Source organism: Terrapene carolina, unplaced genomic scaffold (genome assembly GCF_002925995.2).
Source record: "Terrapene carolina triunguis isolate 2854851 unplaced genomic scaffold, T_m_triunguis-2.0 Scaffold90, whole genome shotgun sequence".
In the NCBI taxonomy this organism is placed as follows: Eukaryota; Metazoa; Chordata; order Testudines; family Emydidae; genus Terrapene; species Terrapene triunguis.
Genome location: NW_020664441.1, coordinates 3,758,255 through 3,784,603, shown reverse-complemented (window position 1 = coordinate 3,784,603; position 26,349 = coordinate 3,758,255). Strand labels below are relative to the sequence as shown.

Sequence of the window (26,349 nt, the reverse complement as noted above, 5' to 3'; positions counted from 1 at the left end):
GCATTGGGGTCCTGTTGCCACCAGCAGAATCTCAGTGGGATTGGCACTGAGCCCGACCTCCTTCAGGGACCCTGCAGGGACTGTGAATCATAGCCATTGGGTGGGGCCAGCCACAGGGAGGGAGATCCCTCTTCAGCTCCTGCACAGGGCCCCCAGCCTCTGCCAGGAAACCCTGATGCAAATGGATTCTGTGCCACCAATGGGGCCTCATCCGTGGCCCCTGGGGACCAGGCACTCCTTCAATCAGCCATCAGACCTGGCAAGGCTTGGGCAGCGAGACACCGTGCTCCCCCGATCCCTGCACCACATCTCCCCTGGTCCAGGATGGAGGAACCTTCCCTGTCCACAGCCTGTTCAGGCCTGGGCTTTTCACCCAGGGAGGGGCAGATACCCCGGGGGCACTTTAGGGATGGGGAATGAGACACTCTGTTCTAATGAGAAGAGATATTAGACAGATATTAGACAACTTCGCCACCGTATGGGTAAGAGGGAAAAGACCCCGTATCCCATTCCCCACCCCCTGAGCCAGCAGATCCGCCTGTTCTGGGGCCAGATCAGAGCTAGCACCCCCTAGGGGGGAAAGGCCCTGTGTCCCATTTCCCATTCCCCAAGCAAGGCAGCTTCCTCACCTCTCCACTTGACTCCATCATCCCCCTCTCCTGAGTCCCACAAGTTTGGCCAGGTCTGGAGTCCATCTTACAATGACCTTCATGGGAACCCCCCCCTGCCCTGGGGGGGAAGCCCAGTCTGATTGACTGCCTCTCCCACACCCCTGCTGGGGGAAGAGCAGCCAATCAGAGCTGCTGCAGTAAGTCCCTTCTCCTCCCTCTCCCTGAGGTAACATGACACCTTCACATGGGATGGGTAGGGGAAGAGGGAGCAAAATTTGCTCAGTATCTCAGCGTGGTTCCACTCCCTCCTTCCCCACCCCTCTTGTGAGCAATGGGACAGCATGGTGTCCCTGTTCACCCCTTCTCTGGGACACGCAGCCTGGGAAGGGCAGAGGGGAGCCTGCTGCAGCCCCCACAGGGCTGGGAGGGGTGGGAGAACACCAGTAGGTGCAGAGGGGAAGCTGGGAGGGGGCTGGTGGGGGGCTGGAGACAGAGTTGATGGGTGCCTGTGTGGTGGCAGAACTGATGGGGAAGACTGATTTGCTGGGCAGCAGATGGGCAGATATGGGGATAGGAGCTTCTGCAGTGATGCCCATCTCACCCTAATAAATCTGGGAGTGTTGGCAATACTGATCATGTCACATCCAGGGGTCAGGGGCCAGGGAAGTTTAGCTGTCAAGGGAGACCAGCAATCACAGTGTCATAGTTTTAAAAAACCTCATGATCTTAAGGCCATCTCGTAAGTCTGAGGTGTCACTCTGATCGCTGACCTTTGGGGCTTGGCCCTGCTGCTCTCTGCCCCCTCCAGGCTGGACCCGGACATGAGGGTCTCGTCCCTGGATGTCTCCCACTCCGACCTGCTGAATGAGACGTGGGTTTTTGGGGGGAACGAGAAAAGCAGGAAATACCTGGCCAGCCTGATCCGCCACTTCCCCAGTGTCTGCCTGCTGGATGCTGCTGGTCACCCGGTCAGCTGGATTGCTTCAGACCTGTTTGGTGCCATGGAGCCTGGCTACACTCTGCCCCAGCACCGGCGGCGCGGCTACATGGGGATGCTGACTAATTTGATAGCCAAGCGGTTGCACGCACTAGGCTATCTCAGCTACGGCTTTGTGGCCATGGAGAACTACCCCATGCAGAGGTTGCAGGAGAGGCAGGGCTTCCAGCGCCAGCCTAGCCTGTGCTACTTCATTCTTCACAACACAGCACTGGCAAAAGCCCCCACGTTAACCCCCAGCCCAGCACTAGGCACAGCCCCTGTGTGAGTCCAGAACCAGGATAGGGGAGTCTGGGGATCATTGTTGGCCAAGTGGAATCAGTAACATCTCCCAGCTCCAGCCTCACATGGGGCCTGCTACCCCCAGCCCCACAGGCATTGCCCTCCCCCACAGCCCTCTACCCACCTTTAGAGAGTCTGTCCTACACTCCCGGGCCCATAGCCTGCCCTCCTTGATGGACCCTACCACCCCAGACCCATACACACAGCACCCCTGTCCCACTTCCCTACACTGCCCCATCCTAGTTCCTCTTCCAGACACTCCAATAATGGCTCAATGATCTTCCATCCAATCTAGCTACGTGCTCACCTGCCTCCTGCATCTGCTCTGCTCCTCCTCCCCCGCTTCTCCTGGGGCATCCTGCTCAGCGTATTACATCTATAACTCCTCCACAGTCAGTGTGTCACCCTCCCCGCACCCGCCAGAGACATCTTCCCCGGATCTCTCTCTCCCCCGTTCCCTGGGGCTTGTCACGTCTCTTGCTGTTGCACCCTGCTCTCATCAGCTCTTTTCCCATCTCCTGGATTATACACGCCGGGGCAGCTTTAAGTGGGGTGGGACGGGCTGGGCAATAGGTCCCCATTCAGCAACATCTCCTTGAGCACAGCGTGCCTGGCATGATGCTTCTAACCCATGATGGATCTGGCTGTTCCCCATTGATACTAACCAGCCCGAGAGTGTTCCCCTGCCAAGGACTCCCTCAAGGGCCAGTCTGTCTCAGTAACTCAAGGGTTAAATACCTCCCAGGGATCTTGATTATCCTCAAACCAAACTTCACTATCCCCATGGACTCCCGGCCTGAGGTCACATCCAAAAGCAATCCAGATGTGTTAAATTCAGTACCACACAGCCAAGACACCCAAATCCCGCTAACTCCACCCACCGGCATTGACCGATAGCAGGAAGTGTTTCTGGTTTCCTGATCCCAGCTGCAATTAAACTGATTTCCCCTTTGCGGCGGCACTCCCTGGCATGGCTGGGACCATGCGGGCGAGGGGGAAGGTAGAAATACAGCTAGGGCCACACAACTGTTTCCCATTTTTCAACCCACTTTTCAAATGAAACTTTCCCAAAAAAGGTTCTGCTCATTCCCAGTGTCGGCTTTGTGTCCAGGCACTGAGGGCCTGAAAACCAAAGTGTTCTGGGTGCGTAATCCGGTCTGCGGAGTGGTGTCCACAGGAACAAGGGTCAGGTCAAATATCTAGAGCTTCCTTTTGAAAACTAACCAACAGCACCTGTTGGAGCCACCCCACCAAATTTCTAGGATCACTAAATATCTTCCCTGGGGAGACATTAAGAGGCAAACTGAGAGTGTATGACACAAAAAGAGCTTTGTTAGTGGGGATGGGGAAACCAGCACCCAACTGGGGAGAGCTCAGCAATAACAGCTCACCTATCTGTAGTTATGAATAATAAGTAAACAACCAGTCCTGCCCCTTAGGGTATGTCTACACTACGAGAGTAGTTCGATTTTACTTAAAGCGAATTTCTGGAACCGATATTACAAAGTCGAACGTGTGTATCCACACTAAGGACAGTAATTCGACTTTGTGAGTCCACACTAACGGGGCAAGCGTCGACATTGGAAGCGGGGCACTGTGGGCAGCTATCCCACAGTTCCCGCAGTCCCCGCTGCCCATTGGAATTCTGGGTCGAGCCCCCAATGCCTGCTGGGGCAAAAAATGTGTCAAGGGTGGTTTTGGGTAACTGTCGTCATTCAACCATCACTCCCGCCCTTCCTGCGTGAAAGCGCCGGCGGGCAATCAGTTCGCGCACTTTTCTGGTGATTGACAGCGCGGACGCCACAGCACCGCGAGCATGGAGCCCGCTGCGATCATCGCTGCAGTTATGGCCTTTGTCAACACCTCGCACCTTATCATCCACCTTTTTCAGAGGCAGATGCTGAGAAATTGGGCGAGGAGGCTACGGCAGCGCGCTGAGGACATTAAGTCTGAGAGGCGCACAGACCTCTCACAAAGCATGGGACCCCCGCACCGTGAACATCATGGTGGCAATGGGTCATGTTGATGCTGTGTAACAGCGATTCTGGGCCCGGGAAACAAGCATGGACTGGTGGGACCGCATAGTGCTGCAGGTCTGGGATGAATCACAGTGGCTGTGAAACTTTCGGATGCATAAGGGAACTTTCCTGGAACTTTGTGAGTTGCTGTCCCCTGCCCTGAAGCGCAAGGACACCCGGATGCGAGCAGCCCTGACTGTCCAGAAGCGAGTGGCCATAGCCCTCTGGAAGCTTGCAACGCCAGACAGCTACCGGTCAGTTGCGAACCAATTTGGAGTGGGCGAATCTACCGTGGGGGTTGCTGTGATGCAAGTAGCCAACGCAATCGTTGAGCTACTGCTCTCAAAGGTAGTGACCCTGGGAAACATGCAGGTGATCATAGATGGCTTCGCTGCGATGGGATTCCCAAACTGTGGTGGGGCTATAGATGGAACTCACATCCCTATCCTGGGACCAGCCCACCAGGCCAGCCAGTACATTAACCGAAAGGGCTACTTTTCAATGGTGCTGCAAGCACTGGTGGACCATAGGGGACGTTTTACCAACATCAACGTCGGATGGCTGGGCAAGGTTCATGATGTTCACGTTTTCAGGAACTCTGGTCTATTTAGACGGCTGCAGGAAGGTATTTACTTCCTGGACCACAAAATAATTGTTGGGGATGTGGAGATGCCTATAGTGATCCTCAGGGACCCAGCCTACCCGCTAATGCCCTGGCTCATGAAGCCCTATACAGGCGCCCTGGACAGTGAAAAAGAACTCTTCAACTACCGGCTGAGCAAGTGCAGAATGGTGGTGGAGTGTGCTTTTGGATGTCTGAAGGGGAGATGGAGAAGCTTACTGACTCGCTCTGATCTCAGCGAAACCAATATCCCCATTGTTATTGCAGCTTGCTGTGTGCTCCACAATCTCTGTGAGAGCAAGGGGGAGACGTTTATGGCGGGGTGGGAGGTTGAGGCAAATAGCCTGGCTGCTGATTACGCCCAGCCAGACAGCCGGGCGATTAGAAGAGCCCAGCGGGACACGCTGTGCATCCGGGAAGCTTTGAAAGCTAGGTTCCAGAGTGTGCAGGGTAACCTGTGACTATTAAGTTTGTTTAAACAGAAGCTGAACCTGCCCCCCTTTCTTTACCCAGTTAATGTTGACTATCCTCTCCAGTTACCAATCCCCTTCCCCCCCTTCCAACACACCTTTAAAAATAAAATAAATGAAACTTTGTTCATTAACACCGTTTTCTTTATTAAGGATTTCGTGGTAAAGTGTTGAAACTGGGATGCAGACTGTGGTGGGGAGCGGGTGTAGTGATGGAAAGGACGCTTCTAAACTCGAGGAATGACAGGCTCCTGCTCCTAGAGCAGTCCGCAGTGGTGGACTGGTTGTTTCAACGGAGCCTGCCACCCCTCCTTTTCGGGACTCTGTGTGTGTGGGTTATGTGACTTTGTGGCGGGGGAGGGCAGTTACAGAACTTATGCAGCGGTCCTTAGCCTGGATGACAGAGCCACGCAGCAGGGGGTCTGTAACCGCCCTCCCCCACCACAAAGTCACATAGCCCCCTCCACCACAGAACATGAAAACCACCTCCCAGACTGACCAGGGTGCCTAGTGACTGCAATGTGTGTGTGACCTTCTGCTGAACCTGCCCCCGTGTCTGTACCCTGGTAAAGGTGACTGTCCTCTCCAATTACCAACCCCTTTCCCCCCCTTCAAACACACTGTCCTCTAAAAGAACATGACGGAAACAGTAATTAACAGAAACGTATTTTTTATTAACAACTACACAGTTAGGGGATGAAACTGGGACGGGGGCTTGGGTGAGGTGCTTTTGGAGTGAAGGAAAGGACTTATCAAATCTTTGGGAATGAGAGCCTTCTGCTACTTGAGCAGTCTGCAGGGGTGGAGTGACTGTTTTCACGGCCCCTGCCGCCCCTCCTTCTTGGGACTTTGGGTGAGGGGGGGATGGGACTTTGTGGCAGGGGAGGGCGGTTAGAGATAGAATGCAGCGGGGCTCTGTCCTCCTGCCTCCAGTCCTGCAGAACATCTACAAGGCGCCGGAGCGTGTCTGTTTGCTCCCTCATTAGTCCAAGCAGCGTTTGAGTCGCCTGCTGGTCTTCCTGCCGCCACCTGTCCTCCCGTTTGCTGTGTGATCGCTGGTATTGCAACATGTTCTCCCTCCACTGGGTATGCTGTGCCGCCTCGGCTTGGGAGCAGCCCATAAGTTCTGAGAACATCTCGTCCCGTGTCCTTTTCTTTCGTCACCTGATCTGCGCCAGCCTCTGGGAGGGGGATGCCGGGGTAACTCGGGAGACACTCGCAGCTGTGGATGGGAAAAAGGGAGTGAATTCCTCACAAAGATACAGTTTTGCGAACAATGAATATAGTCTTTCTCTGTGAACAAGACCATGCACAGTACCTATCACATGTGCACTCAGTACAAGGTCAAATTTTCGGCCTTCCCATTGAGTGCCTGGGGTCTTGCTGTACAGATCACACAAGCGGGGCCGGACAACGGAATTCAGCTAGCAGGCGGACATGGTAAGCCGTAGACTTTTGGCTGCTTAAAGCTTAATTTATAGCAGTGCCCTCCTTTCACGTTCCAAGCAATGCTCCTAGCGTTGGCCAGTTCCTGCTGCCGGCAATCCGACCAGCATGAACTCTGCCCCTGTCCCACCTCCCTCACGGCTGTCCCTGAGAAAGATCCCTGCATGCTGCCCCTGTCCCGCCTCCACCGCGTGGCTGTAAACCGCCGGTTACAGTTATGTAAAGGAACAGGTAATCAGTCCCAATACTAACATTCCCCTAATTCAAAGCAGGTCACCATGAGTGATATCACTCTGATGAGGATTTCGGAGACAGAGAAAGACCGCATGCTGCGTGAATGCCAACAAACACCAGGGCCGTATGCCGCCATGCTTTGCGAGGCAATGAACCCGGAGTACTTGCTGCTAGCCTGGCGCGGAAAAGTTTCCTACAATGGAGGATGCAATAAGGCCGCTCTTCCCAGGAACCTGATGCAAAGGCTTTCACAATACCTCCAGGAGAGCTTCATGGAGATGTCCCAGGAGGATTTCTGCTCTATCCCCGGACATATTGACAGAATTTTCCAGTAGCTGCACTGGCAAGGACTAAAAACTAAAGCGCTTAGGGCAAACTAATCATGAAAAACCCATTGTTAAGATACCATTCCTATTCTGTTCAAAATAAATGTTTAAAACACTTACCTACTGATCCTTCCCCTGATTCACGGTCCGGGTTACCGCCTTGGGAGGGTTGGTAGGGGATCTCCGTGAGGGTGATGAAGAGATCCTGGCTGTCGGGGAAATCAGCGTTGAAAACGCTGTCGACTGCCTCGTCCTCCTCATCTCCTTCCTCATCTTCCCCATCCGTGAACATCTCCGAGGAAGTGGCCGTCGACAATACCCCATCGTCAGAGTCCACGCACAGTGGTGGGGTAGTGGTGGCGGCCGCACCTAGAATGGAATGCAGTGCCTCGTAGAAACGGCATGTCTGGGGCTGGGATCCGGAGCGTCCGTTTGATTCTTTGGTCTTCTGGTACCCTTGTCTCAGCTCCTTGATTTTCACGCGGCACTGCGTTGCATCCCGGCTGTATCCTCTCTCCGTCATGGCTTTGGAGATCTTCTCGTAGATCTTCGCATTCCGTTTTTTCAATTGCAGCTCCGAAAGCACGGACTCATGGCCCCACACAGCGATCAGATCCAAGACTTCCTGATCAGTCCATGCTGGGGCCCTCTTTCTATTCTGCGATTGCACGGTCACCTCTGCTGGAGAGCTCTGCATCGTTGCCAGTGCTGCTGAGCTCGCCACAATGTTCAAACAGGAAATGAGATTCAAACTGGCCAGACAGGAAAAGGAATTCAAATTTTCCCGGGGCTTTTCCTGTGTGGCTGGTGGCTGGTCAGAGCATCTGAGCTCGGACTGCTGTCCAGAGCGTCAACAGAGTGGTGCACTGTGGTATAGCTCCCGGAGCTATTAGCGTCGAATTCCATCCACACCTACCCTAATTCGACATGGCTATGTCGAATTTAGCACTACTCCCCTCATCGGGGAGGAGTACAGAAATCGATTTAAAGAGACCTCTATGTCGAAATAAATAGCTTCATTGTGTGGACGGGTGCAGGGTTAATTCGAGTTAACGCTGCTAAATTCGACATAACCTCCTAGTGTAGACCAGGCCTTAGTGTCTCCAGCTGTGTCCTCTGATTCAGTTCCCCGCCCACAACCACAGAACAGATGCCCTTTCAGCAGTGGTTTCCCCCTCCGCTGCTCCCCACTCATAGTTTGGTGTCAGCTGTTGCCTCCTCCCAGATCCTGGCATCAGACAGGCCTGTGCCCTATACTTTGAGAAATGCCAGCTGGGCCAGCTCCCAGGCTCCACCACCCCACCCAGCTCTGGTGATTTCAGCCTCGTTTACGTGGGGTAAGGGAGGGCTGACCAGGGTTCCCTCAGCCCTGCTGTCACCCTCTGCCACTTTGGCAAAGGGCCACCTCGGTGCTGCCTCCCAATGAAGAGTTTTCTGACTGCAAATCTGACCCCCCCCCCCCCCCCCCTCCCCATATCTCTAGCAGATCCATGGCGCCTCGTTCAAAGCCGTTCTCACCCAGCCAGAGACAGAAGTGTCACCCTTCAGTCACCACGCTGCACCCAGGTGGCCAGGCTGGTTCAGGGTGTGAGGAATGGGACACGGGGCCTTTTTTCCCTCAAGGGGGCCTCCGGACAGAGGCCCAGCTGACTTGGAGTGAGTGGGGTGGAGGAGCGGGCAAATCAATCATTCCATTGGGAGTTCCCCTTTAGCCTTTCGGCTCTGTGTCTCCCACAGCAGGTGGCATCAGACAACTCTGACTTCTACACCAACATGTACGCAGAGTTCTACCAGGCTCTACTGGGCAGCGCGGACGTGATCAACTGAGGTTAGGCCTTCTGCATCCATGGCAATGTCTGCAGCTGCCTCCTCCTGAGCCCCACAGTCACTGCATGACCCCCCCCACCATCTGGGGCCAAACTCCAGCAGACGCTGACACTGCCAGACCCTGAGTCTCCAGGTCCCCACATTTCCCACCAGGCTGCTCCCATGTGCCCCATGGTCTCAGGATTGGCTCGTTGGTGCAGGCTCCCTTTCATGAGACCGGCATGCCAGTGGGTCAGCTTGGTCCCCTCTCCTCCCCACATTCCAAGCTGGGCCTCCAACAGCCACGTTCCCCATTCAGGGCTGCCACTGCTCAGGGCCGGTCGCCACCTCCTGCAGGGCTCCAGGATGGGATGTATGAGGCCTTGAGAGACATCACCGGGGGTGGAGCTGGAGGTATCCAACTACTTCACCTACCTCCACTGGATCTCAGCATCATGCCTGAGATCTGGTCAGTGTCTGCCTGGGGGTGGGCACAGTGGGGTGGACAGAGTCACTGGAAGGCCCACAGACTGTCCAGCTAGCCCTGTTCCTCACCCCATCTGGGCCCCAGGCACAGGGGCTCGTGATGCCAATGGCAGTATCGCACTGGGATTGGCACTGCCCACACAGCCTGCTCTCTGGCTGCTCAGAGACCCCGCAGACACTAGACAGCTCAGGCACATGGTGTATGTGGGGGGGACTACTGATTCCCCAACACCAGAGGTGTCGTTTCAGAAAAACTCAGGGGGCAGGAAGAGCAAAGCTGTGTTTGAATATTACAGGCGATCCTGTATCCTGAAAAGCCAGGTGGGGCAAAAAGTGGAGCAGATAGACCCAGCTGTGCAGGCAGGGCAAGCCAAGGTCTAGAGGGGCAGCCCAGGCAGAGCACACCCCAGAGCCAGTGACAGCTGCTGCCTTGAGCCCCCTGACCCAGCACCAGCCACCATCTCCTACTTAAGTCCCCTTCCCCAGCAAACCCCATGTGGCAGGGCTGAGGGCCAATAGCGTGGTCAGGAAAATCCAGGGCTCCGCATTGGGCCCCATGGAACTAGAAACATCTGCCGTCTCTCCAGCACCAGTCTGTAACATAGCACATACCAGCCTCATGGGGGGGGGGAGGGAGCTACCAAATCCAGCCTCCATTTTGGTCAGGATCAGGGGATTTTAAAAATTGTAAACTTCATGGTTCCAGATATTTGAATCTGAAATTTCACGGTGTTGAAATCGTGGGGGTTCCCGACCCAAAATGCAGCCGTGGGGCCAGGTTGCAAGGCCATTCTAGAGGGGGTCCCAGCATTGCCACCCTTAGTTCTGAGCACTGCTGGCAACGGCACTGTCTTCAGAGCTGGGTGGCCAGAGAGCAGCAGCTGCTGGCCGGGAGCCCAGCTCTGAAGGCAGCGTTGCCACCAGCCGCAGCACAGAAGTGAGGGTGGCATAGTATGAGAGGGGTCATCGCTTTTTTGGGTGAGGAAGGGCTGATCTTAGGGGAGGGCAACAGCCCATGGTGTCATGGTCAGGGAGGTGATATGCGCCCTGTGACAGGACAGGGGTAAAAACCCCTTTAAAGCCCTGCCAAAATGCTAGCTGCAGTCTGCTCTCTGGTCAGGATGCCAGGGTAGAGACACAGGTATTCAGCAGGGAGCCCAGCTGCAAGCCCTAATCAGGTCTGGCTCAGAGGAACATGCTGAGCTGAGTGCTGACAGCTGAGCTGAGCCACAGAAGGGCTATGTAAACCCTGAACAAACCTCAGAGGAGGCTTGACTGGGAGGAGACAGGAAGGTAGTATTACTGTCATCTTACCAAAGGGGGAAGCCTCTGGGACAGGAGACCCTGGGGAGGGTCTAGGAAGAGCGCTAGCTGTTGGGAGACTGGGGAAATGCACGAATGTTGTAAATAAAGAGTCGACACTTGGGTGATCCAGCAAAAGAAGGCGTGGAAGGCTCTTTATTATACCAGCCTAAACACAGGGTGCAGGCATAAAAGTGGGAGAGCCAGCAAAGAACCCTGTGACACTCCCCCTACATTCAGCCATCCCAAAGTTCCTTAAACCTCTGAGTGCTGGGACTGGATCCAGGGAGGGACAGGGCTGGGGGCTCCCCGGCCCGGGGCTCCTACCACATACTGAGCTCCAGCTGCTACTCCCAGTCAGGCTGGGGAAGGACGGGTCTTCCTCTTCCCCTGCTTGGGCTGCATCCTGGACCAGGTCAGACCCATCTCTAGGATTATCTGTTGGTGGCAGGAAGCTCTGTGGCTGATGGCTGGGAGCCCAGCTCTGAAGGGAGCACCACAGCCAGCAGCAGCTCTCAAGTGAGGGTGGCCACCCTTACATTTGTGCTACCACCACCAGCAGCACAGAAGTAAGACTGGCAATACCATATCATGCCACCCTTACTTCTGCACTGCTGCCAGCAGTGGCGATGCCTTCAGAGCTGGAAGGCCCAAGAGCACTGGCTGCTGACTGGGAGCCCAGCTCTGTAGGCAGTGCTGCCACCACCAGCAGCACAGAAGTAAGGGTGGCATAGTATGGGGAGGGCTGTCACTTTTGGGAGGATGGTACAGGTCCAGCCTTATGAGTGGACAACCCCCGGGGTGCTGTGGCACGCACACAACCAGCCCAAGGCCCCTTTAACCACCGAGTGCTAGGTCTGGAGCCGGGAAGGGGCAGGTCTAGGGCACCCCAGCTGAGGGCTCCTCCTGTGCATTAGGCTCTATGCTCCAACCTTCAGAACCTTGCCTGGCTGCAGGAAGCTGCTGCTGGTGCAGAAGTGAGGGTGGAAATACCATACCATGAACCCTCACTTCTGGGCTGCTGCTGGCAGCAGCGCTGCCTTAAGAGATGGGCTCCTGGCCAGCAGCCGCCACTCTCCAGCCGCCCAGCTCATAAGGCAGCACTGCCGCCAGCTGCTGCATGAAACTATGTGGAAATTCCATGACTCCCCTAAAATAGCCAGATTTCCTGGGGTAGACCAGCTTTCACAGTCTTTAATGCATTTTTCACAGCCTCCTGGGGTGGAACTTACCCTAAGTCCTATAAATATAACACCCTGCAGCGCAGCTCCCCTTTGCTGCCCCCTTCCTTAGCTTGTAGACATCCTACCAATTGTAACAGTCTCCCAACCAATAAAGCTGTATGCCAGCCACAGCACACAGGCCAGTATCAATGTGGTTGAATGGCTGTAAGTTCATATCCAACCCTCAGGATAAGTCTGAGAACAAACCATTCTTGCTGCTACAACCTGAGTCTGCCAAAGGGGTTTTTCATCTTATTATTTGGGGGACTGGGGGAAATGTAATTGCAGGACGGCAGAAGACTCAGAAGGTGCTCAAACTAGTAACAAATAAATAAATGCCATATGTGAATGTTTGCTGGGAGGGGGAATTAGGAGGCGGGGGGAATAGGGGTAAAGGGGATTGGGGCTGCAGCAAAGGGAGGGGGATTATGAGGAGATCAGAGGGGTTGGGGGTTCAGGTGAGGGATATTGGGTTCAGGTGATGTGATGGCAGGAGGGAGGCTGAGTGGGTGTCAGTCACGCCCACATTCTTCCCTCCCATATGTGCCCTGGGATCGGGCGGTATTGTCCCTCTGAAGGTGTCTGGAAGCATAATGTGAGCAGAATCTGGGGTTCTCCCCCTTTAGGGGGCTCTGAGCCCCTCTCCCTGCCCCTGTGCATGTGCTGGGATTTGGGGGGACCATCTCTCTGAGGGTGTCTGAGCCCATCTCCCTTCCCCTTGGTGTGTGCCAAGATCTGGGGGTCCACACCCCTTTATATGGTGTCTGGCCCCTCTAAGGGCCTCCCCTCATGTGTGCTGGGATCTCGGGACCCTGCCCCACTAGGGGATATCTGACATTCTTTCCCTGCCCCCCATGGGAGCCGGCATCTAGGGAAGCCCTGTCCCTCTGGCGGGGAGCTGTGTGCAGCCATCCCAGGAGCATGCACCAAAACGACACCACTAGATCCGGATGAGGAACTAAGAACAAGAAAGCTTGGTGCATAACACAAGCTCCCAAGCACTGACCAGGGGAGGGGGGCTGAAAACACCCACTGAGATGAATGGAGCTATTGTCCCAGGCTGTATCGTCTCAATGGCTGCTCTCCTTCAGCGCATACCATCATACCGAGATCCATGGGCCCTATCACAACTGCACAACTCAATGCACAACATGCACAATTCAGTGCTATAATTAGGTGAAATGGATCTCTCAGGGTACCCAGGCAACTTTCCTTTGATCACACACCTGGGGGCAGGAAGAGGGGCTCACCTCTGCCAAGTGGAACAGCCCCCTGAAACCACCTTGTCTCAGGCACAGTTCTGCCAAGCTACTCCAGCTAACCCCTCCCCCTTTCAGTAGAGCGACACCTACACGCTGAGGACAGCTGGTGCCCAGGGGCTCTTGGCAGCTCCGGGGCAGGGTTAAGGACCATGGGCAGGCACCTTAACTCCTCATTGCTTGGTTTTCAGATGGGAGAGTTTTGCTGGGCTCGACATTCTGGAAGGGTGCATGGAACCTCTGGGCAACATTAACTCCATGGTTTGCCGGTGACTTAGCACTGACTGCCTGGCACACAAGGGAGTAGGAGATGTGGACACAGCTCTGCTACAGCTTGGAACAAAGTCACAGTGTGCGAGGGAGGCAACTGTGTTTGTGAGAACCCCAGAGACTCAGCATCCCAGGAAGTCACACGGGAACGCAGAGACAAAAGGAGGGAGAGCCAAGATGGATCCCACAAAGCTGGGGGTATTGAGGCAGTTGTTGCTGCCAACACAACCTCTGCCTTCAGCTCAGCTTTGCCAAGCCAATCTGAGGATTCTCTGATGCCGGAGTCCAGCTGCATAATAAATGTGACACCATGTTGCTGCAGATACAGATTGTACTGCTCCCGGCAGATAACGAACCATGACAGCCCCATGCCAAGGGGTTTCCATCTTGTCATAGGTAGAAACCTGCCCAGCCCAGACCCCATGGCTGCTCCCCAATGCTAATAGGGACCAGGCGAGATCCAGGCCGTGGCATGGGTATAACGAGGAAAGAGTGTCCCAGGGAACACAACCCTCGGGGGACAGGGCTGGGAGAGACACAGAGCCGAGGCAAAGACGAAGCCAAGGAGAGGGGCCCAGTCTGGGGGTTCCCAACACAACCCTCAATCAAAGCAATAGACAGAAACTGCAAGCTAGGAAGGAGCTGCAGTGGGGGAGCCCAGGGCTGGGACAGCAGGAGCTGTGGGTCAGACTCAGGATAGAGGGGCACCAGCAGAACTGCTTTGCCCATGTCCCACCCCAGGCTGTGCTCATGTTTCCTCAGAATTCTACTCCGCTGGCCCCAGGAAATCATCTCACCTCTCCCTGCCCATGGAAGGAGTGCCTTGTAACTGCAGGGATGCGGCTGCCCCCAGCTCCGGGCCAGGCACAGACTCCATTAATGGTTCATTCGCTCAGGGATAAGAGGCTGGAGCAGCCCCTGAGGGAGAGCAAGACCCAGCGGGGACAGGACCAGCTGCTGCCAGGCAGGGACCTCACTGCCTCACGGACACCTTGTCTCTCTATCTTCACAGTGGCTGCCGCTTAACCTGGCAGAGAGACTGTCCAGGTAAGTGGGAGCTACTGGGGCCACCTGAGTCCTGCACAGACCTGCCCTGGCGTGGCTGGGGCCACAGACACATAGACAGGACAAACTGGGAGGAGTGGTTGATTCGCTGGAGGGTAGGGATAGGATACAGAGGGACCTAGTCAAATTAGAGGACTGGGCTAAAAGAAATCTGATGAGGTTCAACAAGGACAAGGGCAGAGTCCTGCACTTAGGACGGAAGAATCCCATGCACTGCTACAGATTAGGGACCGAGTGGCTAGGTAGCAGTTCTGCAGAAAAGGACCTAGGGGTTACAGTGGACGAGAAGCTGGATATGAGTCAACAGTGTGCCCTTGTTGCCAAGAAGGCTAACAGCATTTTGGGCTGTATAAGTGGGAGCATTGCCAGCAGATCGAGGGACATGATCATTCCCCTCTAGTCGGCATTGGTGAGGCCTCATCTGGAGTACTGTGTCCAGTTTTGGGCCCCACAGTAGAAGAAGGATGTGGAAAAATTGGAAAGAGTCCAGCAGAGGGCAACAAAAATGATTAGGGGACTGGAGCACATGACTTAGGAGGTGAGGCTGAGGGAACTGGGATTAGTTAGTCTGCAGAAGAGAAGAATGAGAGGGAATTTGATAGCTGCTTTCAACTACCTGAAGGAGGGTTCCAAAGAGGATGAATCTAGACTGTTCTCAATGGTACCAGATGACAGAACAATGAGTAATGGTCTCAAGTTGCAGTGGGGGAGGTTTCGGTTGGATATTAGGAAAAACATTTTCACTAGGAGGGTGGTGAAGCACGGGAATGGGTTACCTAGAAAGGTGGGAGAATCTCCTTCCTTAGAGGTTTTTAAGGTCAGGCTTGACAAAGCCCTGGCTGGGATGATTTAGTTGGGGATTGGTCCTGCTTTGATCAGGGGGTTGGACTAGATGACCTCCTGAGGTCCCTTCCAACCCTGATATTCTATGATTCTATTATTCTATTGTAGGTTCTATGGTGAGTAAGGGAGAAGCACCCAGACTGGTATGTTATTGCAGGGTCTTGACTCTCACAAACACAGCTTAGCAAATTGTGGGGAAAATGTTGTGAAGATTTGTTGCCCCTTACAAGAGAAATTAGATTCAGTGGAGGTACTGACCTGCCACTCCTTGAGCTCTGGGAACATCCAAGTGCCACTTGTGCAAATTCTCATCAAAAGTGATTTTTAGATAGAAAAGCTGAAACATTAACTGCAAGGAAGTGCTGATACTTAGGAGGAGAGGAAAATCCACAGGAAATGCTGCACTGAGAATATAACCATTGGGGTGGTTATTGTAGGGTCTCTGGTGGGTACAATGTTGTAAGCAGACTGGTTTGTTATTGTAGGTCTACCCACAGCATTTGTTATTTTGGCAGGACTGGAAGGTTGCAGACACCCCTCGTGTCTCCAGGGAGGTAGGGTAGGGGGGAAGATCACAGGGAACTGATGGGTCTCTCCACCAGAGGGCATCCCCTGTGCCATCCCTGCTGGAATCTGCTGATGGCCCATACACACCACAGATGCTGATCCTGAGCTGGTCCTCCAAGCTGCTGCTGCTGGAGGGCACACTACAGAGGCGCTTCCCCAATACATTGCCGGTGACAAGGACCCATCTTTTTTCCCACGTGCCACTTCCTGGGACGGGGATGGGAGCAGGGCAGAAAGTTCTCTCTCCCCGGGGTGATGGGGTGGAGATTGGGCTGGCTGGGGGCAAGACCCTACCCCCAGGTGCTGGCTGCTCTCCCAGGTGCCCCCTCTCCACTCACATCTCCTGTCTCCCAATGTCCAAACCCAGCAAATTCCTGCTGCTCACCCAGCATAGCCGGCGGGACCTCCCCAGCCGGTCACGGGGCAGATTGGCTCCATATCAAACAGTTACAGCACAGGCAGGCTCTGTGCCAGCCAATCACTGCATGGACAGGCTCCGTGCCAGCCAATCAAAGACCTGGGTAGCTCTGGCTTCCTCCATGATTCCATGCCATCACATGGCTCGAGTGTGTGTGGGGGTCACCAGCCCCTTTGTTCCCCCTCCTCCACACTCAGGGTCTCCCCTGCGATACCAGGCCAGGACCCACAAAAAAGGAGTCAGACCCCTAAGTCAGGAGAGTAAACGTGGGGTGGTGGTTAGAGACAGGCCCCACCCCGGCCCTCGTCCCTCATACTCCCTTCCCCATATCTCTCCCCTCCACATTCCTGCCCCCTCCTGCCCAGATTCTCCCTGGCCAGACCCATTAGCTCGGCAAGTCTTTCCCGAAAGGTCAGGACATACTCCACCACCGACTCTCCATCGGGAGTGGCCTTCCCCTCCCATTCGTCTCTCATCGGGTCTAGGGGCCCCCTTACCCACCTTCCATATAACAGTTCGAAAGGCGAAAACCCGGTAGACTCCTGGCGTACCTCCCTGTATGCGAACAGCAGGTGAGGTAAGTATTTGTCCCAGTCCTGTGGGTGCTGGTTCATAAATGTTTTTAGCATCATCTTTAGCGTTCCGTTGAACCTCTCCACCAGCCCGTTGGATTGGGGATGATATGCTGAGGCCCAGTTGTGCCGGACCCCACATCTCTCCCACAAGCACCGGAGTAGGGCTGACATGAAGTTGGACCCTTGGTCTGTTAAGACTTCTTTGGGAAACCCCACTCAGCTGAAAATGGTCAGCAGCGCATCTGCCACAGTGTCTGCTTCGATGGACGATAAGGGCACTGCCTCAGGGTAACGGGTGGCGAAATCTACCACCACCAGAATGTATTTCTTCCCTGACCGGGTCGTCTTGCTGAGAGGTCCCACTATGTCCATGGCCACCTTCTGGAAAGGCTCCTCTATGATGGGCAAAGGTCTCAAAGCCGCTTTCCCCTTGTCCCGGGCCTTCCCCACCCTCTGGCAGGGGTCACAGGATCGGCAGTACTGTCGGACATTGGTAAAGACCCCAGGCCAGTAAAAGTTCTGTAGCAGCCTCTGCCTGGTGCGCCAGATTCCCTGGTGCCCTGCGAGAGGGATGTCATGGGCCAGGTACAGTAGCTTGCGGCGATACTTCTGGGGTACCACCAGCTGCCTCCAGATCCCCCAGGACTCCACTTCCCCTGGGGGAGCTCACTCTCGGTATAGGAATCCCTTCTCCCACAGGAACCTCTCCTTGCAACCTCTCATCATGGTCTGTACCACACTGAGGTCAGCCAGGCCCCTTAGCTTCCGCAGGGAGGGGTCTTTCTGCAACTCGGCCTGGAACTCGGCGGCTGGGGAAGGGACGGGGACCTGCTCCCTCTCGTCGGCTGGGTCGGAAGCCACAGCCACCCCGAGCCTTGTCCTTGGGTGTTCCCTCCCCACCAGGGTAGGGTTCTGTGCCTCCGGTGTGACATCCTTCCCGAGGTCAGGGCGTCGTACCCCTCGCCGGCTCTGGCTACGGGTCACGACTAAGGCGTTCTGGGGGTTGCTTGGCCAGTCCTCTAGGTCCCCCCGCCCCCATCAACACCTCAGTGGGCAAATGGTGGTGCACTCCCACGTCCTTGAGGCCCTCCTTGGCCCCCCATTTCAGGTGTACCCTCGCCACGGGCACCTTGAATGGGGTCCCGCCCACCCCTGTCAGGGTCAGGAAGGTGTTGGGCACCACCCAATCTGGGGCCACCACCTCAGGCCGGGCTAGTGTCACCTCTGCGCCCATGTCCCAGTATCCATAAACTTTCCTCCCATCCACCTCCAGGGGAACAAGGCACTCGCTCCGCAGGGACAGCCCCGCGCCCACCCTGTAAACGGAGAACTTTGAGTCCGGAGCATCTGGCCCCCCAGAGAAGCTGGCCTGGGGCCCTTTTCTCTCTTGAGCAGTTGATAAGCTGCCAGCCCCCCTTGCATGAGAAGCCTGCCCCTCATCCGTCTGGGCCTCTACCAAGTTAACCCGGTGTGGGTTCAGTCTGCTCAGTCTGTCCTTGAGCTTGGGGCACTGGGCCCGAATGTGGCCTCTTTGGCCGCAGTAATAGCAGCTCATGTCCCGTGGGTCCCCTCGAGCCGGTCGGTTGTCCCTGACACTGGGCATTCCCCTTGGGAGGGGATTCCCCATATTTCCCCTTTGGGAGGTCCCCGGGTGACTCTCTCTCTGCATCGCGGCGGGCCTGTTCCTTTGGGACTCCTCCCTGCCACCCCCTGACCGGCTCTTCACAAACTCATCGGCCAGCCGCCCTGCGTGTCGCGGGTTCTCTGGCTTTTTGTCCCTCAACCACAGCCTCAGGTCGGATGGGCACCGCTCATACAGTTGCTCCAGTACCAGCAGTTTAACCAGGTCCTCCTTCGTCTGGGCCCCATCTGCCCACTTGCTGGCGTATCCCTCCATGCAGACGGCTAGGTGCAGATATGAGATCTCAGGGGTTTTATCCTGACTCCGGAACCTTTCCCGGTACATCTCAGGAGTGCGCCCAAACTCACGTAGCAGGGCCTTTTTGAATAGTTCGTAGTCCCCTTTCTCCGCCTCTTCCAGTTGGCGGTACAATGCCACGGCTTTGGGGTCCAGTAAGGGGGTGAGAACCCGGAGTCTGTCCGCAGGATCAACCTGGTGCAGCTCGCAGGCCATCTCAAAGGCATCCAGGAAGTCATCCATGTCCTCCCCCTCCTTACGTGGGGCCAGGATGCACTTATCAAAGCTCCGTGCAGTCCTGGGTCCCCCCTCACTCACCGCAGCTGGGGGCTCGCGGCCCCTCAGCCTCGCCAGCTCCAGTTCATGATGTCTCTCTTCATGCTGACTCTGTTTCTCACGATCCTCCAGCTCTCTCAGTTTTAGCTCTTTCTCCCATTCCAGCCACTTCCGCTCCACGGATGCTGAGCGTCGCCGGGAGGATCCCCTGCTGGCCGGCGAGCTTCGCCAGGAGGATCCCCTGCTGGCCGGGGGGTCACGGCGCCCTCGGTATTTGCTGGGCTCCTCCCCACCCTTCCCCTAGGCATAGGAAGGAGGGGTCTCGGGAAGCCCTCAGCACCCGGCTGACTACTCCCAGCTGGGACAGACAATGGGGCCTGCGCTGCATCTGACAGGCTGCTTCTCTCAGAGACAGGGATCAGTTCATTCGAGCGATCTCCCTCCTCCAGCTGGGCAATGAGCTGTTCTTTGGTGAGCCTCCCACTGCGCAGCCCCCTCTGCCTGCACAGATCCACCAGGTCTCTCTTAAGCCGCTTGGCATACATTTTCCTGCTGGCCACTCACAGGCCTGTGTGCTCACCGCTCCCCACAGTTTCCAGGGAGACCCCTAGTGTGCCAGCCCTTCTCGAGGTCACCACCTCTCTGCCAGGGTTGAGCTGCAGACTCCTCCGCCCCTGGGACCGCTCGCTGCGATCCCCCCTGGGGACCCTGTTACTGCAAAAGTCCTTCTCGCTGGTGTCACACTCCCAGGGGTGACACCTGTCTCTCTCTGACTCTTCAGCACGCCTGGTCCCCGTCAATCACCCTTCGTTTTACTGCTCCCCAGTCACTTACTGCAGGAAGCGCCGTCCACGGGGTGCAGTAGATCCCACCGCTGCCGACCAGTTGTCACGGAGTGTGGGGGAGTCAGAGCCCTGCACCCCTGTCTTCCTGAGATTCACCGTGACTCTCAGCCAGCCAGTAAAACAGAAGGTTTATTAGATGACAGGAACACAGTCCCAAGCAGAGCATGTAGGTACAACCAAAACCCCTCAATCAAGTCCTTCTGGGGGGTTTAGGGAGCTTAGCCCCCAGCTTGGGGTTCCCTGCGTTGCACCACCCAGCCCAAACTGAAACCAAACCAAAACTCCTCCAGCAGCTCCTCTCTTCCCCCTCCCCCCAGCTTCTCCTCTCCTTTGTTCAGTCTCCCGGGCAGAAGGTGTTATTTCTCTCAACCCCCGTCCTGGCTCAGGTTACAGCTCAGGTAGCTTCCTTCAAGGGAAGTCCCCCATCCCCAATGCAACCCCCCTGCAACATTCCCAGGTCAATTCTGCCCTGCTCCGTCACAGGGTGCTGTCAACTGGGGACAGACCTTCCGCATGCTTGGTAACATGTGCCCCAAAGCATCTGGGAGAGTCGCACAGCAACTGAACATATATGTCCTGTCTGGGCCAAACCCCAGAATCCCGCCCTACAATGCCAGCCCCAAAGCTCTCTGCTCCCCTCAGGCTGCTCCCATGAGCCCTATGCAGGGCAGGAACATATGGGGTAGCCCCTTGCCAGTGCTGGGCTGGGGTCAGTTCACCTGACCACACCCTCTTCCCTGAGGGCTGGGGCTGGGGGTTTGGAAGCTCAGATTCCTGCCCCTCCCGACCCATGTGCCAGGCTGGGCTCCCCACACATATGGGCCCTTTTGTCACCACCATTCAGTCCCTTTCCCCACTGCTCATGGCCCGTCGCTGCCCCCTGCAGGGCTCCGGGATAGAGTGTACGAAGTCTCCAAGGACATCGCTGAGGCTAAGGGGATCAAGCTGGAGGTGCTCCGCTACTTCACCTATTTTCACCCAGATCCCAGCTCCATGCCTGAGATCAGCTCAGTGTCTGCCTGTGTCACAGGGCCCCACAGGGGGAGTCGTACGGAAGGAAGCAGCCTAAGGGGTGGGGGCATTGGCCAGCATGGCACTGGGATTAGGGTGAGCAAACAGCAAGCATGAAAAATTGGGACAGGGGATGGGGGGTAATAGGCACCTATATAAGACAGCCCCAAAGATCAGAACTGTCGCTATAAAATCAGGACATCTGTTCACCCTAACTAGAATGCCCAAGATCTGGCTGGCTATTCTTTATGCAGGGCCAAGGGCATTGGGGTCCTGTTGCCACCAGCAGAATCTCAGTGGGATTGGCACTGAGCCCAACCTCCTTCAGGGACACTGCAGGGACTGGGAAGCGTAGCCATCGGGTGGGGTCAGCCATGGGGAGGGAGATCCCTCTTCAGCTCCTGCACAGGGCCCCCAGCCTCTGCCAGGAAACCCTGATGCAAATGGGTTCTGTGCCACCAATGGCGCCCCATCCATGGCCCCTGGGGACCAGGCACTCCTTCAATCAGCCATCAGACCTGGCAGGGCTTGGGCAGCGAGAGACCGTGCTCCCCCCCCATCCCTGCACCACATCTCACCTGGCCCAGGATGGAGAAGAACCTTCCCTGTCCACAGCCTGTTCAGACCTCGGCTTCTCACCCAGGACCCATCCCCCAAGCTCTGATCGCTGACTTTTGGGGCTTGACCCTGCTGCTCTCTGCCCCCCTAGGCTGGACCCAGCCGTGAGGCTCTCGTCCCTGGATGTCTCCCACGCCGACCTGCTGAATGAGACGTGGCAACTGGGGGGGAACGAGAAAAGCAGGAAGTACCTGGCCAGCCTGATCCGCCACTTCCCCAGTGTCTGCCTGCTGGATGCTGCTGGCCACCCGGTCAGCTGGGCCGCTTCATATCCGTTTGGTGCCATAGGGCTTTCCTACACTCTGCCCCAGCACTGACAGCGCGGCTACATGGGGATGCTGACTAATTTGATAGCCAAGCGGTTGCACGCACTAGGCTATCCCAGCTACAGCTATGTGGCTGTGGAGAACTACCCCATGCAGAGGTTGCAGGAGAGGCAGGGTTTCCAGCGCCAGCCCAGCCTGTGGTACTTCATTCTTCATAACCCAGCACCGGCGAAAGCCCCCACATTAACCCCCAGCCCAGCACAAGGCACAGCCCCCACGTGAGTCCCCAGCCCAACTGCCCAGGGGACCTGACGAGGGAGCAGGGTAGGGGAGTCTGGGGATCATTGTTAGCCAAGTGAAATCAGTAACATCTCCCAGCTCTAGACTCACATGGGGCCTGCGACCCCCCAGCCCCACAGGCCTTGCCCTCCCCCACAGCCCTATACCCACCTTTAAAGGGTGTGTCCTACTCTTCCGAGCCCATAACCTGCCCTTCTTGATGGCCCCTACCAGCCCAGACCCATACACACAGCATCCCTGTCCCACTTCCCTACACTGCCCCATCCCGGTTCATCTTCCAGAGGCTCCAGCAACAGCTCAATGATCTTCCACCCAATCTAGCTACATGCTCACCTGCCTCCTGCATCCGCTCTGCTCCTCCTCCCGTTTTCCCTGGGACAACCTGCTCAGTGTATTGCATCTCTAACTCCTCCACACAGTGTGTCACCCTCCCCCGACTCTACCAGAGACATCTTCCCCAGATCTCTCTCTCCCCCGCTTCCCTGGGGCTTGTCACATCTCTTGCTGTTGCACCCTGCTCTCATCAGCTCCTTTCCCATCTCCTGGACTATACAAGCCAGGGCAACTTTAAGTGGGGTGGAAGGGGCTGGGCAATAGGTCCCCATTCAGCAACATCTCCTTGAGCACAGTGTGCTCTAACCCATCATGCTTCTAACCCATGATGGATCTGGCTGTTCCCCATTGATACTAACCAGCCTGAGAGTGTTCCCATGCCAAGGACTCCCTCAAGAGCCAGTCTGTCTCAGTAACTCAAGGGTTAAATACCTCCCGGGGATCTTGATTATCCTCAGACCAAACTTCACTACCCCCAAGGACTCCCGGCCTGAGGTCACACCCAAAAGCAATCCAGATGTGTTAAATTCAGCACCACACAGCCAAGACACCCAAATCCCCTTCACTCCACCCACCGGCATTGAGCGATAGCAGGAAGTGTTTCTGGCTTCCTGATCCCAGCTGCAATTAAATTTATTGTTGAAGACACTTTTGAGTATTTCCCCTTTACAGCGGCATTCCCTGGCACAGCTGGGACCATGTGGGCAAGGGGGAAGGTAGAATTACAGCTAGGGCCACACAGCAGTTTCCCATTTTTCAACCCACTTTTCAAATGAAATTTTCCCAAAAAAGGTTCTGCTTGTTCTCAGTGTTGGCTTTGTGTCCAGACACTGAGGGCCTGAAAACCAAAGTGTTCTGGGTGTGTAACCTGGTCTGCGGGATGGTCGGGTCAAATATCTAGAGCTTCCTTTGGAAAACTAATCAATAGCACCAGTTGGAGCTGCCCCACCAAATTTCTAGGATCACTAAATATCTTCCCTGGGGGGACTTTAAGAGACAAACTGAGTGTGTGTGAAACAAGAAGAGCTTTGTTAGAGGGGACGGGGAAACCAGCACCCAACTGGGGAGAGCTCAGCAATAACAACTCACCTATCTGCAGCGGCGTATTATCGCCTAGGCCGACAAATCTGAGCACCCACGGAGAAGCTCCCCTGCTCCAGCCCGCCTCCTCCGCGAGCACCGCCACATCCTATTTCTCTCCCCTCCCTCCCAGCGCTTGCGCCACGAAACAGCTGTTTCGTGGGGCAGGGAGGGAGGGGGAAGAGGGGGAACGCCGCGCGCTGGGGGAAGAGGCGGGGCCGGGGCGGGGATTTGGGGAAGGGAACCAATAGGGGCAGAGAGGGGGCGGAGTTACGGCAGGACTTTGGGGAAGGGGTTGGAATGGGGGTGGGAAAAGGGTGGAGTCGGGGCGGGGCCAGGGGCGGGCAGGGTGGCAATTATTTCAGGGCCTAGGGGCGGCAAAATCATTAATCCGCCACTCCCTATCTGCACTTATGAATAATAAGTAAACACCCAGTCCTGCCCTTTAGTGTCTCCAGCTGTGTCCTCTTATTCAGTTCCCCACCCACAACCACCAAACGAGACGTGGCCCCATGTGGGGACTGAGCATAGCCTGCGGTACCTGGCAAACCTGATTTGCAAATTCTTCAGCTTCTTCCCCCTGGATGCCACCAGCCACCCTGTTAGCTGAAGCCTCATGAACCCCTTTGGCACCATGGCTCATGACTACACTCTGCCTCAGCACCGTAGGTGCGGCTACATGCGGATGCTCAGCACCACGACAGCCAAGCGGACGCATGCACAAGGCTGCCCCATCTTTGGCCACGTGGCCCTGGACAACCTCCCCATACAGAGGCTGCAGGAGAGCCAGGGCTTCCAGCACCAGCCCAGCCTGTGTCATCATTATCCAAGCCCCAGAGCCAGTGACAGCTCCTGCCTGAGTCCCCTGACCCAGCACCAGCCACCATCTCCTACTTAAGTCCCCTTCCCCAGCAACCTCCATGGGGCAGGGCTGAGGGCCAATAGGGTGGCCAGGAAAATCCAGGGCGCCGCATTGGGCCCCATGGGACTAGAAACATCTCGCGTCTCTCCAGCACATACCAGTCTCAGGGGCGGGGCCCTACCAAATTGTCACTCCGTTTTGGTCAATTTCGTGGTTTTAGGATTTTTAATATTGTAATTTTCATGGTTTCAGATATTTTAAATCTGAAGTTTCATGGTGTTGACACTGTGGGTGTCCCGACCCAAATCGGGGTTGGTGGGGGGAACCAGGGGGGTGTGGTATTGCCACCGGAGCTCTGAAGACAGCGCTGTCGCCAGCAGCAGTGCAGGACTAAGGATGGCAATCCCGCGGCCCCCCGCCCCCCCCCCCCCCCCCCCCCCCGCCCGCCGCAGGGCAGGACTAAGGGTGGCAACCCCCCGGCCCCCCCCCCCCCCCCCCCCCATAGCCAGATTTCATGGTAGTGAAGTTGGTAGGACCCTTCTCATGGGGCCAGCCACTTCAGCCCCATAACCAGCCTCCTTGGATGGAACTTGCCCATAGCCCTATAGATATAGCACCCTGCAGCCCAGATCCCCTTTGCTGCCCCCTTCCTTGGGCTGTTTCAGACTTCCTAGCAACTGTAGCAGTGTCCCATACAATGAAGCTACACGCCAACCACAGCTCCCAGGGCCGGTGTAGGTCAAAGCGGGGGCGTTACAGTATCAAGGAGGTTGAAGGCTGAAAGTTCAAAGCCAACCCTTGGCAGAAGTCGGAGAAGGACCCATGCCTTCTGCTACAACCAGCCTCAGCCACAGGGGTTTTTAAACTTATTATTTGGGGGCATGGGGGAAATGTAATTGCAGGATAACAGAAGATTCAGAAGGTGCTTAAAATAGTTACATATAAATAAATGACCTCTGTGAATGCTTGCTGGGAGGGGAAATAGGGATAGAGGAGTTTGGGGCTTCAGCAAAGGGAGGAGGATTATGGGGAGGTCAGAGGTTCGGGGTTCAGGTGAGGGGGTGGGATATTGGTATGGCTGATATGATGGTGGGAGGGAGGGTGAGTGGGTGGGTGTCAGGCACCCCCACATTCTTCCCTCCCATGTGTGTCCTGGGATTGGGAGGACCTTTCCCTTTGGGGGTGTCTGAGCCCCACCTCTCTGCCCCTCTCACGTGAGCCAGAATCTGGGGGGCCCTCCCTCTTTAGGAGGCTCTGAGCCCCTCTCCCTGCCCCTGTCACTCTGGGGGTGTCTGAGCCCTTTGTGTGTGCCAGGATCTGGGGTTCCTGCCCCTTTATAGCGGTGTCTGACCCCATTCCTTGCCTCCCCACATGTGTGTTGGGATCTGGGGGGCCCTGTGCCACTTGGGTGAGCTGAGCCCTTCTCCTGCCTCCCTTTGTTGAAGCCAAGGGGCCCTGCCCTTCTAGACAGTAGCTGAGCTCCTTCCCCTGCTCCCACAACACTAGATCAGGCGAGGAACTAAGCACGGGCAGGCTTGGTATATAGCACAGGCTCCCAAGCACTTACTGAGGGAGGAGGGCTAAGAACACCCACCAAGATGAATGGAGCTATTGGTCCAGGCTGTATTATCTCAATGGGCACTCTCCTTCAGTTGATACCATCACACTGAGATCCATAGGATCCACAATATCAAAGCAGCTGCTACTGGTTAATTTCATACAATTTTACAGCTGAGCACCAGGTCAGCTACAATTAAATTTGAGAAGACTTGTTTAAAAGCAGATTCTTCTAGGTTCTCTAGCATCCCCATGGTTACTTGGATTGTCTTGAAATTTCGGGTGCCTCCTGGGGGTATGACATAGGCTTAGTGACCCACATTTTAGATCATTTGATCAAGGGGTTCCTGAATTACAGCCACCCACCCAAAAACAGCTTTTCTTCAAGTTCACAGCTTCTACCAATGGATTTTGTGCACCCCTGCCTTCGAAAATGCTGATGGCTTAATGGAATTGGAAGGGG

The 26,349-nt window shown here is 55.8% G+C and overlaps 1 protein-coding gene and 2 pseudogenes across 1 annotated transcript in view; all 3 read left to right on the top strand.

Annotated features, from left to right (window-relative positions):
* LOC112123190 (glycine N-acyltransferase-like) overlaps window positions 1-8,833 on the top strand; it is a 21,058-nt gene extending 12,225 nt beyond the window's left edge. Inside the window, exons 2-4 of the mRNA XM_029911232.1 lie at window positions 1,420-1,872; window positions 2,186-2,282; window positions 8,744-8,833. Of these exons, the coding sequence (XP_029767092.1) occupies window positions 1,420-1,872; window positions 2,186-2,282; window positions 8,744-8,833 (640 nt within the window). The remainder of the gene's footprint in view (window positions 1-1,419; window positions 1,873-2,185; window positions 2,283-8,743) is intronic.
* Window positions 8,834-16,804: 7,971 nt separating this feature from the next.
* LOC113406326 lies at window positions 16,805-22,036 on the top strand (annotated as a pseudogene).
* A 2,065-nt stretch (window positions 22,037-24,101) lies between these two features.
* LOC112120845 overlaps window positions 24,102-26,349 on the top strand; it is a 12,064-nt pseudogene continuing 9,816 nt past the window's right edge.